At 38.9% G+C, this 17,356-nt stretch overlaps 2 protein-coding genes across 7 annotated transcripts in view; one reads left to right on the forward strand and one right to left on the reverse strand.

Annotated features, from left to right (window-relative positions):
* wdtc1 (WD and tetratricopeptide repeats 1) overlaps positions 1-2,848 on the reverse strand; it is a 9,885-nt gene extending 7,037 nt beyond the window's left edge. For 4 of the 5 annotated variants that reach the window (XM_079241312.1, XM_079241310.1, XM_079241311.1 and 1 more), the window contains exons 1-4: positions 2,706-2,834; positions 2,068-2,207; positions 1,858-1,941; positions 1,670-1,716 (exon numbers count right to left, since the gene is read on the reverse strand). In XM_079241312.1, coding sequence (XP_079097438.1) covers positions 1,670-1,716; positions 1,858-1,941; positions 2,068-2,115 — 179 coding nt within the window. In that variant the 5' untranslated portion in view covers positions 2,116-2,207; positions 2,706-2,834. Of the gene's footprint in view, positions 1-1,669; positions 1,717-1,857; positions 1,942-2,067; positions 2,208-2,705 lie in introns of all 5 variants that reach the window. The other variant, XM_079241309.1, reaches the window with a different exon arrangement.
* Positions 2,849-5,024: 2,176 nt separating this feature from the next.
* Positions 5,025-17,344, forward strand: cep85 (centrosomal protein 85). 2 transcript variants are annotated; one of them, XM_079240918.1, is made up of 14 exons: positions 5,025-5,123; positions 6,009-6,067; positions 6,170-6,301; positions 9,107-9,885; positions 12,306-12,436; positions 12,658-12,775; positions 12,878-13,063; positions 13,473-13,625; positions 13,704-13,858; positions 13,979-14,096; positions 14,767-14,817; positions 14,905-15,012; positions 15,127-15,370; positions 15,500-17,344. In XM_079240918.1, the coding sequence occupies exons 2-14, from the start codon at positions 6,028-6,030 to the stop codon at positions 15,661-15,663; spliced, it is 2,379 nt and encodes a 792-aa protein (XP_079097044.1). In that variant the 5' UTR covers positions 5,025-5,123; positions 6,009-6,027; the 3' UTR covers positions 15,664-17,344. The 2 variants fall into 2 exon arrangements, with proteins under 2 accessions (XP_079097044.1, XP_079097045.1); XM_079240919.1 differs by lacking the exons at positions 5,025-5,123; positions 6,009-6,067; positions 6,170-6,301 and adding an exon at positions 8,284-8,510.
* Positions 17,345-17,356: the final 12 nt, after the last annotated feature.

Consider the following 17,356-nt stretch of genomic DNA (forward strand, 5'->3'; position numbering starts at 1 on the left):
AAAAACAGAATGCAAGAATTTGGACATCTCATAAAACTACATTTTATTCTTAAAAGAACACAAACAGCATATCAGATGGTGATACTGAGACCTTTTACCATTTTGTGCAAAATATTATCTTATTTTGTTTTAAATGGCAGCAAAACATCTTTAAAAAAACAAAAAAAACAAAAAAAAAACAACAAAAGGTTGGAAAAGCAACTGGCACAAATTGAAAACAGTAAGGGGAGTATTTGACAGCTAATTAGGATAACTGGAAAAAGACCACCACCATGACTGGGCTGATAATCTCAGATATAAAGATAGGCAGAGGTTCACCAAAATACAAGAAAATGTATTTAAACTTTTTGGAACGATTTCCTAAAATCCTTCATCAATGTAAAACTGCTAAGTCTTTTATTATCTAACCATATACGGAACAATATTCCATAAAAATGATTCACAGAATCTGGAGGAGTCTCTAAACTCGGGATGAGGTCAAGACAAAATACACAGAATCTTGGGGTTCCAAGCAGCACTGCATTCACAAGAAAAGTACTGGAAATCACTGCATGGGCTAAGGAACATTTCCAGATATCCAAAACTGTAAATGCAGTTTGCAATGCAATCCACAAATGCAGGTTAAAACTTCATTGCACAAAAAAAAAGCCAATTGTGAATATAATCTGGAAACAGTGCAGTCTTCTATAGACCAAACGTCATTTAAAATGATTTGAGGAAAAGTGCAAAACTGTTTTTTTTCTGGAAACCATGAACTTTGTGCCCTTCAGACTAAAGATGAGAGGGACCTTGTGAGGATCAGACAGTTCTAAAGTTTGCATCTCTGCTGGTGCTGCATTAATAGCTATACTGTGGGTAGCTTACACATCTGTGAAGGCTCCATCAATGCTGAAAAAAAAAAAAAATCAGATTTAAGGGCAATATCTGCTTGCATCCATGCAAAATCTCTTTGAAGGAAGGCCTTGCATATTTGAACAAACTAATCCTAAACCGTATACCTCATCAATCACAAAACTATGGCTTTACAAGAGAAGAGTCTGGGTGTTGAACTGGTGTGCCTGCAGCCCAGCTCTTACACTACAAGAAATCATTTGGCACATCATGAGACAAAAAAATCTGGCAATGTAGTCCCGGGGCTATTGAGCAGCTAAAATCCTGCATCAGAGAAGAATGGGACAAAATTTCTCTCCCTAAACTCAGGCAATTGGTCTCCTTTCTTCCTTGACATTAGCAGACAGTTGTTGAAAGAAAAGGGGGGTGCTACACGATGGTAAACATTCCCCCCAAGCCTCTCTGTCCTGCTGCCATCAAATCCAAAATGAGCCAGTTCTTCCATGAAATGATAAAATATCTTGGTGTCCACATCTCAAATGTTGTATATGTTCTATTAGGAATGAATATAGGTTTAAAAGATTTGTAAATCATTGTATGCTGTTTTTATGCAAATTTAACACTGTTGCATCTTTTTTGGGGTCGTTTTTGTAAAATACCTCATGGTGAAGAAGACTACAGAGGTGAAGTTTGAAAATACACTCACACCAAACCAGAAACATGAGATAAATTTAAAACAATGTATTGGCAATTGGAATTATCAATGAAAAAGCTACATATGAGCAAAGCAAGGGACCACTGACAGGCGCAGAGATAGCTTTCGGCTCTGAAGACTTACTCTCCTTGTTCATTCCACTCCAAACAGTTCACGCAGCCAGTATGGCCCTGTTGAAACAGATTATATTGACTGTCAGAGGAAACCCTTATAACATAGAAATATCCTGTAATGTTTCCCATCTTTTCAACAACAATCTGGATTTATTAAACGAGTTATTTGGGGGAAAAAATCTATATACTGTCAATGACCTGAAGTTCAGCCTCCAGTCCAAGTCTCTTAATAAAAGAGTCAGTCACATGATGGAACCTTTGGAAGCCTGATGCTCTGTTGTCCTGAATGCACGAAAGAATATCTCAGTACATGAGAAAAAACATGGTGATTGCTAAAATTACTATTGTAGAATATATATCAGTGCTGTTGCAGACAGATTCAGGGTGTCGCAGATTTAGTTTACTCACCCTGATCTGCCGGTGTATGATATCTCTGGTAATGTTGACAGTGGTCATGGCCTCACCACAAAACGTAAACCAGGTCTTGGGCTGGAGGGTTCCAGGGGTCAGGACTCAGATGACATTTATTACTCTTTGTTGTGACAAAGCTGTAAAGACATAGATAGTACTGAATAATAAACCGGAACGTGCATCTCAGACAACGCAGTTACGTTGTCATAATATAAGGTTAATATCAGGCAACTGGATTACTCAAGCACAATGTGTTCCCCTGTTTAAACATAAACACATCAGATAACGCTAGCTTATTTACAGACTTTGCTCATCACACTGCCAGAAAAGAGGGTTTGTTCCCGTAAACGAGCATCAACAAGCAGAGTTAATTAGCTGACTATCAACCGCTAGCATCGCATATCTGTCAGTTCAACAATCCTGCATTTGGAGAATTTTCTAAATATCATACCGCTATTAGACTATCTGAATACTTTAACAGCAAAGCACCGGGCCTTTAAGAGACCTGTCGTTCACCAAGCAGCTGCCATTAGCGAATCGGCTTTACCTTGCTAGCTAAACAAAACGTCCACTTCGTAAAACGTAAACAATTGCAGCACTTTAATGTTAATTTACGACAGTTAAACAAATCTCACCGCTGTCCTTTAAGTAGGAAGACTTCTGTCAAGAAATGTCCATTTAACAAAAGGCATATATAACACTCTATAAGAATTTGTTGACAGGATTCACGCTAATACCTCTCTAACTTGAACACAATCCTCCTCCCACTGGAGATAATCACGGCCACGCAACTTAGTTCCGCCTGCTGAAACGGAGAAAACACTTCCGGCGTGGGCCTTTTTCAAAATAAACTTCCTTTTAAATAATCTACTGTTCGACTGAACCCCCAAAATAGAAAATATTACATAAATTTAGCACAAAATGATAAGGAAATGCGTGTTTGGACGACTATGTCTTTGTTGCGGTAATGGTTCTTAGCATTAAATCTTGAACTGTTGGAAAGACCTCCCTGTTTCCCTGTCATGGTCCCACATTTCTGAAGAAAATGCATTTGTGGGATAAGAAACAGAGTTGAGGATGTGGGTTGTGCTCATGAAAAACCTCCTAAGCAGGTTACTCTAATTCTGACTTTTGTTTGTCATTATGTGTTGGATTGGAGTGTTGAAATGTTAAGAAAAAGACATATGGTGGAGCTAACAATGAATTCATTTAATAAAAAGGACCTCAGTAGTGTGTGGAAGAGCTTATACAGCTACAACAGCATGTTGCCTCCTTCTAATGCTGGTCACATACTGCTGTGGGATGGCATCCCATTCTTCAACCAGCAACAAGTTTGCTGATGTGGTTGTGTTGATCACTGACACAAACAGCAAATCTAAGCAGACCCCACAAATGTTCAGTGGGGTTGAGGTCAGAACTGCTGGCACACCATTCTGTCCTCTTCATGCACAAACTTAACTTTTCTACAACAAATAACAGACTGAGACAAAATAAAAATGAGAGAATCCTAGCAGAATGCAATCACCACTACCCAACTTGTCAAGCCTGAGTGACATTTAATACATAAGAGTACAAGTGCTGGTGTATGGCATAGGTACACAAACTAAATACATGCTCATTTGCTAAGTAGCAAAAGAAGGATTTATAAATCTATTGCAAAACACAGCTGCTAAATGAAAACAGGAAAAGCAACTCTCTGAGAATGAAATTTTCTTAGGAAGTTACTTTTTAATTGATCTATGGAGGGAAGTGCCCATTTACAACAAAAAGTTAAAACAAAACAAAACCAACAATAAAATTTAAAAAGCATTTCATGTTGTTTGAATTTATCGTTTGAAATGTTTCCATGTTTATACAATACATATACATTTATACACATTAAATTACATCATTGTGGATGTCTTATGCAATATTGGTAACACATTTTACTTAAAACATGGGAATATATAGTGCTATTTCTTCAGCACTTTTCAAATGATCAATCTATCAATCAATCAAACTTTATTTATGAAGCGCTTTTCCAACATAAAATATGTGACTCAAAGCGCTTTACAGTTTAAAATCAGACATAAAGAAAACACACAGACAGACACATTATATAAAAAGATACCTCCAATCCCCCTTTTTAGATACATCTAAATGAGAGGTAAGTGCAGACGGACTAATTATTCAGATACGGCACGTTTATATTTTAATTCCATCAATGAAATAGAATAAAGTGGCATGAATCTTTATATCGGTAAGGCAGGCATGAGGTTGAGATTTTAAGCCCAAATATTCGACTTGAAATTTGCTTTCGTATTTGTAGTGCGTACACTTATTTGTTCTCTAAACCTGTTTGGTTTGACTGAACTTTTCTCTATTCAATTGGCAGCCGTGTTCTAAATGCGGTTGATACAATTAGTAAAATTTTCTGACACACGAAACAGTACTGAATATTATTCAGAAAGGGGACATTTGCACGCAATGGCAATGCCATACTCGCAATACACTCATATTTAAGTTTATATCGATGACCACGGTAGCCATCTATTATACAATGCATCTATAGCACACATTCATTTAATTTTAAATAGTTTATTTTTAAAAACGTTTTGTCCCTTGGCAAACCGCCCTCTTGGGTAATTGTAGCCTTCTCAGCGCGTCTTGCTTGGGTGGGTTTGTTTTGAGTTAATCTGGCAGTGCTTGGTCATGTGACAGAGTAACTCCAGTCATCTAAAGGCATTCGCAGCAACATGCCACGAAGAGACAATCTTGCTGACTGGATAACACTGAGTATTTCAGCATTAACTAGCTCATTAACGGCAGCAGGCAATATTCTTTGCGGGCAAGCGATCCTCAGACTGCAACAAACAGCGTTAAACTCCAGAGGCTAGCTGGCGGCGCTGTAATATTAATCAAGCGTCCATTCTGCTTTTGGTGGGTTGTGTGCCACCAGAGAGAATCAGTTGGCTAGCGGAACAACAGCAGCAGTGGATGGTACAGATTCAGGATCACTTACTATCGTGATTCCAGCATTTGCGTCTTCAGTCATCGTTTATATGAAAAACTGGGTAAGGTACTATTTTCCCCATGCACAGACCAATCGCATTTCCACGTGAAATCGAGCACAAAAGCTAAGTGACATATGGTAAGATTGATGTAAACTACAGTCGCTAAGTTAGCTGTTAGCTAGCTTGTTCGACGGAAACGGATTTGTCGTGGATTAGCCTAAATGGTTAACTGTACGGCGCATCACTGTAAGGATTTTATTTAAAAAAAAAAAAAAAAAAGTTATTGTTTAAAATAACCCAACTATGTCTGCCAGTGATAGCTGTGATTAGTTAATATTTAAATTATTAGGGCAAAGTCAGTGAAGCGGTTGCTCGCGTTTAGCCCTGGTTAACGAGTCGTTTCCTTTATGAATTAGCTTATCACGAGGATTAGTTTGAACAACCAAAAGCATCTTTTCTGCTAGTATCCCATCTGTTCTAGTCTAATTTAACACATACAGTTCACTACTTCTAAAAGCTTCTTAAGGATCAAAATATTGAAGATTGAAATTATGTAAGCCATGTGGGCATGTTATTATTCAGACAATCCTGGCGTGGCTATTAAGTGGCAGATAAATTTATCTGGTGAATAAAACAGTCCATTGCTACCAGCTGCAGAGTCCTTTGTCATAGCCTTGCACTTCTTAACAATCAGAATGTAAGAAAAATGGATATCGCCAGTGTACTATCCTCTTAATTTTAGCTCTTTTATCTAGGTGTTAAAAAACAGCTTGATATTTGCACAAAAAAATCAGCAGCAAACTTAAATGAGCTACATAAAGGTATTACACAAATGTGCTCATTGATCGTTTTATCATAAAAACAGAAAACAAAACAACAAACTGTTTCTTAAGGCTATGAAAACTGACACTAATACACAATTCCCTTTTGCTTTCTTTTAAACAGGGTTTTTGATTTGTATGGAATGACAACATCGCAGAGATATTTTGAATCCAAACCAGCTGGTAAGTTCGCACTCAGCTGTCAAAACCTTTCAATACTGTGTGGATTCCTGGTGGTGATATAACACTCTGCTGCTATTGTGCCTTTCCACAAACATACATTAGTTCAGTTTGCTGACATGGAGTGGCAGACACCAGCTGTGTCAGAGAAGTTTCAAAGCCGTTTTGGCCGCCGGCCTGGAACATCAGACAGTGGGGACACTGGTCTTGGCACTTCAGCATCTGACAGCACAGAAGGTGATGACTTTTGCTTGTTCTTCTTATGCCAGTGGCATGTGTTGTGTAACAATGTTGTGAGAACTGTCGGAGATTAATGGTAGTCTTCAGATAGTCTATATAGACTGACTCAGCTGTGTTCTTCTAAAGGGTTGTTTATCATTAAGGCCATGTGCTTTTTAAGCTGACTTGAAAGTTGAGGACAGTGGTTTAATGGCATCTGAGGTGATGTCCTGATGCTTGACTTTAACTTCTTAAGTGCACTGAAATTAGAAAGACTTTGTCAAATTGTCTCTTGGTTATTTCTGGAGTGAGAAAATGCAAGTGATCCATGACGGGTGCTGGGGAAGTTTACAGATAGAAGCCCCTGTCAAAGTTAGCCCAAGACACTGCCTCACCTGCTTGTGTGTTGAGTTTGTTGAGCTATACATTGCTGAAGAGCTTTATAGGAGTTAGATCTTGTCTTGTGGAATGCCACATTCAGATAATTATTTTTACTGTTTAATATATTTTTAAGGAAAAATCAAAATTGAGTTGGTGTCTCTATGCATATAGTTTATACATGTACAAGCTGAATCTAAAATAATAATAGGAAAATGAATGACCTTTTGGAATGGGTGGTCCATGTTTCCACAGGAAATGCAACTGAATAATAGACTAAAATTTTATCAGAGGAATATCAGGGCTGCAGGATTGTAGGTTTACAAAGCTGGTATTCATTATTTGCTTTTGCACAGATGTTAACCTGATAACACGGTCCCTGTGCTGACATAGCCTATTGTATAATTATTGTGCTTTTTGTACCACTAAAACTTGTGCTCATCTCCCATCTTTAATAGGAATGTATGGACATATACTGGTGCCTCTAATGAAGCAACTCTGCTCTTATTTTTACTCTTCTAACTTTGCAACATATATTGTGACATAAATAAATGCTGGAATTTTCAATAAATGATTTAAATATCACTTTAAGTTATGCTGCACTCCTGCCATCTTATTGACACCTGCATTGACCTTACCTCTTTTTGTGATTGTTACAAGTTTGGTCTTTGTCTGTGTTTGACAGTTATTGTTATTGTCGTCTTTTAGCTTGCTTTTATCCTGCTAGGTCCTGAGTAAATGTTTTGTTCCATGATGTGCAAATGTGAATTGTGTTTGTCAGCTGCCCTTGAAATAGATGAGAACACATTGAGCTCATTTGCCTCCTACATTGCAGGACTTGTGATTGTGATTATTGCATACTCGTACATTATGATGACAATGCTCAAACAATATATTGTGCAGCTTTCATTTGACATGTTAATGTTGTCATGAATGCCAGAATTAATTTAAACTACCTCTTGTTTTGTCATCATATTGACAGCTGTTGCTGCTTAAAATAATAAATAACCCAAAATTCAACTAAATACTCACTTGTAAAGAATGTGTAGAATGGAATATGAACATTTTTGCATTGTATTTACCTTGCATTTAAAAACAAAGAAATACATACATACAAGCATTCAGTATGTGTGTTCTATGCTTTTCAATAGTAGGAATGTATGCAGAGCGAACACCTTGCTAATGTTCATGTTACAGAGTAGTTAAGACTTGTTCTAGCCAGTCATGGATCAGTGGAGCCTGAAGGCTTTTTTGGTGATTTTTTTTTTTTTTAACTTTTAATTTATGCCCGAAGACTTATATTTCTAAAAGTGTGATTTTTCTATTTTATCTGCCATTTTGTATATACCTTATTTTCCTATGTTATTGTGGGTGGGTTTCTTGCTTAATGTTGTTGTGGTTTAAAATGGACAGGGAAAAAATATCCTGTTCAGGCTCTGACTTTGGATGTACACGTGTGATGTGTGTTACAGTGGGAGGAGGCAAGGTGCTTAAATAAGCGGCACCCACAGATCACTCTGTAACTTGAGAGGTGGCCTATAAATACCCCTAACCTTTCCTGTGTATGCCTGTTTGTATGCATTTGCTCAGAACTTGGTACAGACTGGTTTGGCTATTTGAGGACAATACAGCTTTGGGCACAGGGCCTGATTGCTGCTCTTCTGGCAGGCTTAGGTGTTTGCAGTTGTTTCAGTGTGGCCTGGAAATGCAGAAGACTGTTTTCTGTTTTGATTTAATGCATGCTAAAGCTATACATGCCTCAGTGCAGCTTTAGAAAAAAATGCCACAACTAAGAGCTTGTTTGCGTTCGCCTGACTTCCCTTCTTTCAGACTTCAACAGGTTTCTCAGGTTTGTAAAGCTGTTGAATAGTTGTGTTGATTAGAATGGGACTAAGACTTATGGGGATATTTTGTATTGCTTTGTAGCAATCTCTGTCAGTCTTTGTGAGCTTAATGGGATCTTTGAACTTCTCAGAAGAAGACAGTTCACATTTTCCTGCATGCTTATTGAAATGAGTTCAGTGTGTACTCGGTTGTGTAATCTGAGATTTATAATAAGGAAGCTTGTTTTTACCTTAATTGCAATCAAATTTGACTTTTTTTTTTTTTTTTTAAAAAGGTAATATCAGTATTATTAAAAGAGTAAAGATGTTGATTATGAAATGCAAAGCTTTTCTTTTGAGCTCAGGGGTAAGTCTATTATAAGCCTATTCCCTGAGTTGAGTCAGTCAGAGCCAGTTAATTCTTTCAGTGGTGACACCTCATCATTAAAATAGGCCACCCATAAACCCTGCTGCATGTACATTGCTTCACTGTCTGAAAATGGCTTGAACTAGTGGTAGAAATACTCTGCACTGTTTTAAATAGGTACATTTGTATAATGAATAGTAAAAACAACAATGTTTTCTAACATAGTTTTTTTGTTGTTGTTGTTTTTTTTTCAAGATTTCTGCAGTTCCAGCAGCAGCCCGTCTTTCCAGCCCATCCGCAGTCAGATCCCCATACCCACTGCACATGTCATGCCATCCACGGCCGGTGCCCCGGCCTCAAAGCCCCAGTTGTTTGCTCAGGAAGATTCTTTGTCCTCAGCTGAGGGTCACAGATCTTCCTCCAGCTCCCGAACCCCAAGCGGCACCACATCAAAGTCTTCCTCTCTTTCCAAATCAGCGTCTTCACCAAACTTGGATGCTCAGACTGGTATAGGAGGCGATTATGTGGGACCCAAGTTAGACTGCCTGAGCCGCTACCGCAGCCTCGTCAATGGGCTAGACCACTCGCTTTTCCCCACAGATCACACACGGGTGGATGAGGGACAGAGGTTTGACACTCCTGCGGTGGAACCAACACTAAATCAGTCAGCCTTGTTGGGAGGGTTATGTCCTGATGTCAGACTCCAGTTACAGACTGGGATTAGAGACACTCCAGACTGTGGATCTGAGGCCTACAGAGGAAGTATGGAGCACAGCTATAAGGTTCTGCCTGAAGTTAGGCCCAGCCTTTCTGGCGCAGCAGAAACCTCTAATCAGAGAGGTGGTCAGCCTGGTGCAGTTGGATCTGCTGGAGTTTATGCAAGCCCTCTCAGTCTGCAGACACAAGCACTGCTGAGGGAGCATACAAGCCCTAAGGCTTATGATCCTTTACGGCAGGACAGATGTAGTGAATTTTCTACCTGGCAACATAAACATCAGCTGGAGAGTCTACGTCTTCAAATGGAACAAATGCAGGCAAGTATCAATCTTTAACAGATTTGTCAAACTGGTGATCAGGACACACAAGTCTATGATTTCACTGTTTTTGTAGATTTTTTTTTCCTATCTGTTTCTGAATTGTCACAACTTAACATTTCTTTACATCTGTGTGATTAAAGTATAAAGACAAGCTGTTGCTAGATGTAGCTAGTAAACTGGCAAAACACAGGATTTAAATGCAGCAAAAAGGTGAAAAACATGTGTCCTCAGCTATGGTTGTACACTTAAAGGGCAGTTTGACATTAAAATTTGGTCAGAAATCAAGTTCTAGTACAAATACTGTATGTAGGTCAACATTGGAAATATAACATGCTACAAAACACGGCCTAAGGGCATACAGACACATGTCCTATTTTCAAGTAGGATTTGTCACAGCAATTAGAACAATTTATAATAACAGAAACTTTAAAGTACTTTTTGATATCTTGCAAGTATATTTCATAACAATTCACACGACTTTTGTTACTTCTCCTTTACAGTTTTTGAAAGTGTTTAGAAAGCACTTTTGTTCAGCAGTGTGTCAGCAGCTCACATGCTGACTGAGTGCTTAAGACTGAACACAATGCTCTTGACCAAAATCTGAGTGGACTCATTGTAGACCTTCCTTGAGTGTGGTAAAAATAATATGATGCATATTTTGTTCAGTGGAATTCAGCGCAGTCATTGTTTAATCTCGTACTGTTTTCAGACTTATTAGACTCTACAATTGTGACTGAAATTGACCTAAAACTTTATAATCTGTAACTTTGTGGATCTTTGTGGATATTTTTATTGGCCAACATTAAAGATAGAAAAAAAAAAAGTGGTAACAATTTATGTCAATGCTGTACATTTGTTTGTTTAGTAAATACCAGTTTGTTTCACTGACTGAAAGTAATATTAATTCCCTTGGATCAATTCTATCAAAAATTGTATTCTTCATTTGTATGCAGTGAGTCGGACATCAACTGAACTGAACTGAACTTGAGTGTCGTTGCCTTAGTATCCACAACACAAATGAAGTAGTATTCGATGCCAACAGTGACCCGCCTGCTTCACAGCCTCTTTCTGTCTGTCTACTCCTCCTACTCTCAGTCAAAACACCCTTGTCCCATTCATTTAGTCTAAAGCAGGATTCTTCAGCTCAGATCCTCAGAGTACATTTAAATGTTTCCCTGTTTCATGTCAATAGACTCAAATGAATGGGTCATTAACAGGCTTGTGCAGAACTTGAAGTCAAACTCTGTGCGTTTATATGGGAGTTTTAATTCCTGTTTAATTCTGAATAAAAGTTAATTCCGCTTTAAACTGATGAAAAAAAGACCATGTGAATACTTAATTCCTAATGCTAATTTCTATTCGGAATTAAACCTAATTCTGATGTAAGTGGCTGGTTTATTCACATTTTAATTCCAAACTATTTAATTCCTCAGTCATGTAAACCTTCATTCCGCTCTAAGTTAATTCCAGTTGTTCTGCGCATGCTCCTGTCCCGATGACCTGCGTTGTTTTGCCTCCCGTGTTCGGTGGTCTATCTTTTTTCTTCTTCTCAGTGCTGCAAAAAGTGAAGTAGTATACTCGTGTCAAGCTGGTACTTCAAAATTATAATAAAAATAGCGGCGAAACTGGTACTTATTATGTAGTTTTTACAAGTTATGACTGAAAAGACAAGAAGCAGGGAGCGAAGTTTGTTTACGTCATACGTCACGTGCACCCTCTGTCCAATCAGAACCCTTCCCAACCCGCCACTCTAAAGAGGTATTAAGTCAGGATGTGTTCTACGTAAACGTTCATTCGGAATTATTGTCTTCATGTAAACTCATAGGAGAATAAGTTAATTCCAAATTATTTAATTCCGAATGATTAATTCTGAATTAAAAAACACCATGTAACCGTACCCAATGTGGGAGCAATCGATTGCATTTGAATGAGGTGTACTGTAGTAGGGAAACATCCAATACCTGCAAGACAGTGGACAAGTGGAGTTAAAGAGTCCCGGTTGTAGAAATGGAACTGTTTGTATGAAATACAGAAAAGACTGCATACAGACTAAATGTGACCATCTTGCTGTGGGGTTACCAAATGCTTTATGGTTTCTTTTTTTTTCATAGAAAATAAAATACTTTAACACCAAACACTTGGAAACGTAGTTTAGAAAGCCTGTGCAGCAACAGCTACAGAGGCTGTCTGCCTTACAGAGGGTTGAATGAGTGGTTCAGTTGTGTTGTTCATTATGGTGATTGGTCCATCTGGTGGAATTTCCATGCCTTCTTTATGCATTGTGCACTTCTACCAGTACTGGCTAAACATGCATGGATTTCTCAGTTATCACAGTAAATACAATCCTGTCAAAGTTCATACAATGATTTAACCACCACCACTGACATTTATCAAGTTTCTGTCTCTCTTCATTACAGTTAATGAATGCAGGAGTGGGTCAGTATCCATCTTTATACTCGGCACCGCTGCACTCTGAGTCGGGCAAGTGGGACGCTCTGGTCAAAGCCAGTGAGAGTCTGCTGAAGGAGAAGGAGCTTATCATTGAGAGGCAAGTGTTTATAACAGATTTATAGCACCAGTTGGAACATTTCCAATAGGGGAGGATAAAGGGTAATGCTGCTGCAATACTATAAGAAAATAAAAAAAGTGTAGTCATCTTGCAGTGATATAGTGAATTATAGACATTCTGCAGTAAAAGTTTGTGCTTGATCTTTACAGATGCTGTGTTGTTTTTCTATGTTTTAATGGTTCAACATGTTTATAATGTAGACAAAAGCAACAAATGGCTCAGTTGGAACAACGTCTTAGAGAAAGTGAGCTGCAAGTTCACGGAGCCCTCCTTGGCCGAGGGGCATCTTTTGGAGATTTGTGCATGCTGCGTCTCCAGGTCTGTGAAAACATGCTTTGGTTCCCACCAACAATAATAACCCTATTATTAACACTCAGTAAACCTCCACTGAATCCTTTATTTCACATGTCGACGTTACAGGAGGCTCAGAGGGAAAATGCATTCTTGAGGGCGCAGTTTACTGAGCGCACGGACTGTGTTGCCCTGGAGAAAGCAGAAGCAGAACACAGACTGGGAGCAGTTGAGGCTGAGACACGCCGACTAACTGAGAATCTGAAGGAAGCCTGCGAGAGGCATGCAGAGGAGATGAAGAAACAGGAAGAGAGGGTTTGTGCTTACCTAACATTTCTTCCTCACCCAACGGTTGCAAGCAAGCAAACCACAACATGGCTAAGAAAAAAATTCTAGTGATTGTAACGATCTTTTTGCCCTGCTTTGACATAATTAATCAGCTGAAAACCACATTTAATCTTGACAAATATTTAACAACTGCTCAAGGTAGCTGATAGTCAAAATACTATTCAGGAGTCGCCAAAGAAACCCCCCCCCCAGTGTGAGAAAAGTTTAAAATCAATGCCAAGACTAATCCCTTAGTTGATATTAAATATTTGGCATAGCTGTCAGTTTTAACAAGTCCGCTTTGTCATTTTTATTGGGGGAGGGGACTCATAGTTCCTGCTGAAATGGTTGTCACAGTTTCAGCATCCCTTGTGCCGCCCTCTGCGTATGTATGCAGATTCGTAGTCGAGACAAGCACATCAACAACCTGAAGAAGAAGTGTCAGAAGGAGGCGGAGCTGAAGAGAGAGAACCAGCAACGTATTGAGACTCTCGAGCGCTACCTAGCTGACCTGCCCACCTTGGAGGACTACCAGAACCAGAACAAGCAGGTTAGAGCAGTTCAGACTGTTGTCAATGTGTGTAAATCGTGGAACCTGGAGATAAAGTATGTGTGATCTTATCATCAGCTCTTGGAGGCTGAGCAGCATGTAGCTCAGCTGCAACAGAAAGCTGAAGAATTGGAAGCCAACCTAGAGACCACACACTCACAGCTTTGTGAAAAAGATGCGCAGCTGGAAGAACAGAAACGCAGGGAAAGAGACCTGCTGACAACTATTACTGAGTAAGTACATGGTGTACAGGTCTCATTGTAGATATGTGAAACCTGTTCTCCCTGTGTGCAAAGAAAGAGTAATAAAGCTGCATAATGAGGGTTCTGTGTTTTTGTTTTTGTCTTCATCAGTATGCAGCAGCGGGTGCAGCAGGGTCTTGAGGACGGAGCCAGACTTCCATCTCTAGATATTGAGAAACTTAGAGTAGAGAACAGTTCTTTGAGAGAGGAGCAGCAGAGACTCAAAAAGGTATGTCCTTGGGAAGAGATGAAGTATTGTTAAGTACTTGATACCTCTGTAAGTTTTAGATTGAGATGGACTTTTATAATATGTCCTGTACAATTGGTATTCAAAGAAGTTTACATTCTTCAAATTATAGGAGTGAACAAAAACAGGATCCAAACTGAAAAGTTTGGAGTGATGTTTTAATTTGTATCCCAAATTAAAATAAAATTTTTTTTTTTTTTTTTTTGTTCACACTTGATAGGCTCAGGTTCCTAAATCATGTCAAAGAGAGAGAAACTGCTCTTTGTTGTCAGATGTATTTGTAGAAAAGGTAAATGTCAAGATTTTGTTCTGAGGAATGGTTTGTGCTATGAGCAAGTCTGAGTTTCACGTCAATTAAAATTTAGATTATTCTTACAAAGCTCAAATGATAGCCTCCTGCTAACCAGACAAGACAGGAGAAGAGAGGAGGTGCTACAATTTCATTTTAGAGGATGTGTGAAAAGAGAATTGACTAGCGGGGGCAAGTTTGACTAAAAAAGCAACGGAATTGTATTTAATATCCTCAACCTGCTGACCCTCACACAATGCATCCAAGACTTATTCTGTGTCGAATGATGCAGATTCAGAATCCTTTGTAAAGATATTCATATCTGAATTCATTGTTGTAAAGCCAAACTCTTTTTTTCCCCAGGTTATTGAAAAGCAACATCGAATGATGGAACAGCTTGGCTCCCAAATTCAGGTCTTTTTCAATTATTTACTCCACATGATTGCACAGTTTCTGTCCCTCTTACATCTGTTAACTTTCTGAGTCCCTGTCCATCCACAGACTTTAGAGGAGCAAATAACTCAGGAAGAAAGCAGCTCTCAGGCTCTCAGAGAAGAGGTGTTGGCCAAAGAGCAAAATGTCTTGGAGCTTCATGCTGCCATGAAAGAGGTGAGATAAAAAAAGGAAAAAAAAAAAGATAAATATTTTATGAAGAGACTGTGTGTGTTCTCTGTACAGCCAAACTCACCCTTTCATTACACTTGTGCTGATTTCCTGGTGTAGCTGTCAGCCCAGAACCAGGAGCTGATGGAACAGAATCTGACTCTGCAGGAGCAGATGAGTGATCCAGAGCAGAGGAGCGCTAACCAGGCCTCCTCTGTTCTACAGCCGACAGAAGCTCGTCTGACACAACGACTACACTCAGAAATTGCTTCCTGTCTCAGTGATCTGCGCTCCCTCTGCAGCATTCTGACCCAGCGAGCCCAGGGACAAAACCCCAACCTCTCCTTGCTGCTCGGGCTCACTGGTAAGCTCTGATCCAATTTTGCTCTCATGTATTTTGGCAATATTTCATCATCTGCAAAAATTTTAAAGAAATACATTGTATAGAAAAATCAACTTTTGATTAACCATAATCCCCCCCCCCCCCCCCAAGCACCTCCAACAGTGACCGAGCAGGATGAAGACTGGATGGATCCTGATGTGCTGCAAAAGAAGCTGGTTGAAACCCAACAGCTGCGCCGTGATGTCGAGGAGCTACGTAATGTAATACTGGATCGTTATGCACAGGACATGGGAGAAAACTGCATAACTCAATAACCTTGACATCCTGGTGCTGGAGGAAACTTGCAGAAGCCCTTCTTCACCTCTGCAGCATCGCGCAGGCTTGTCTTTCTTGCCTCGTAACTGATTGTCAGAAAGAGGACTGCATTTAATTTAGTTATAATGAGGACAAATGAAAGCCCAAATGGTTTAGCTTCTGCTTCTCAACTGAGTGAACATTAAGTCTCAAGCCTGCCTGTAGCTCAGAAACCCTCCCACTCCCACTGGTGAGTTGATCTATTTCAGTCCAAGGGCTAACAGAAAATAACTTACCTCTAATACTTGATCCTTTATGCATTGTGTGTTTTTAATATTGACAGTTACCAAACAGTCTTATACCTTTTGTTCCACTAGTAGATAACTCTTGTGTAGAAGTCCCATATGTATAATTTATTTAACTCGTGATTTCCTCGTTTGGGGGAATTATAAGTGGTTGACAATCAACTGAAAATACCTGTGCTTTTAACTGAATTTGCAAAGAAATGTTAACTGATGTGCCATTATTTCAAATGGTGAACACTGTAATATTATACTCTGCTGTGACATATAGGACATAACACCTGAAGGGTTTGATACCAAATCAGCTTCTCACACCAACAGGCCTACAACAGTTTTAATACCAAAGAAACTGGTGGAAATAGTTGTGCAAGTGTGTGAACATTTGCGGCAGGCGTTTTGATTCAACACCAGCATGTGCCTTTGTCATGGTTGCAACTGCAATGCTAATTATTTTCAGACCAACTAGGAGGGCTTTAAGCAGCTGTACTCTTCCAGTATGACTTATTTCTCAGTGTATCAACCAGTAGGAAAGTCGACACATTCCTTGACTCTGAATGTAGAAAGGTCTGGGCCGTAACACAAAGCTCGAGGAGGTCCTGACACTTTTTTTGTTTGTTTTTGTTAGGTCAGTGAATTAAAGTAAAAAACTGAAGTCTGGCTGAACTTATAGAATTTGCTCTTTGTAGATTTAATTTAATATTGATAATGGCTGAATTGCATTGAACAGAGTGGTTAACTGATACATGTATGACTTAGAAAACGTATTAATCCTCAGTATTATTTATTTTGTTTGCTTTGACAACTCAGTGTGGAAGCTTTCTGGGTCTACCCAATTTGTTTCTGTAATAATGTGTTAATTTGTTCAGACAAACTTGGTATCCACGGTGTGTAAAGGTCCCATGGAGTAGCTTTTAGATTGTAACTTTTCTCTGTGGTTTGTCATACGATGTTGGAGGAGAGCAGATTCTCCTCAGGTGTTGAAATCCCACGTGATGACTGGAAGGGTTGGCTGGCTCACCCCTAAATAAGTCATGCTTTACTCAAGGGATTGTTGTTTTTTATATATATATATATATATATACATATATATACATATACATATATATATATTTGACCGATATACACAAAAACTTGACACTTTACAGGAAGAGAAAGGGATTTTAACAAAAAAATATGCAAACGTGGTAAAATAAGAATTGTACCGAGCTGTCCCAGGGACACACAAGCCATATTTCATTTCATGGGACCTTTTTAAACTTCAGTAGCACAAGATTTCTCTTTGGAAAGTCCGGCTCCGCATGCCTTAACATCTCAAAATGTTTTGCTAAAGGGAAAAAGATGTTTATATTTTCATACTTTTGTTCTTGTTTGTATTTGCATATTTTAGAAATAAAGATTTTCAGCATTTGGT

The sequence above is a fragment of the Telmatherina bonti genome (genome assembly GCF_933228915.1).
Source record: "Telmatherina bonti genome assembly, chromosome: 5".
Lineage (NCBI taxonomy): Eukaryota > Metazoa > Chordata > Actinopteri > Atheriniformes > Telmatherinidae > Telmatherina > Telmatherina bonti.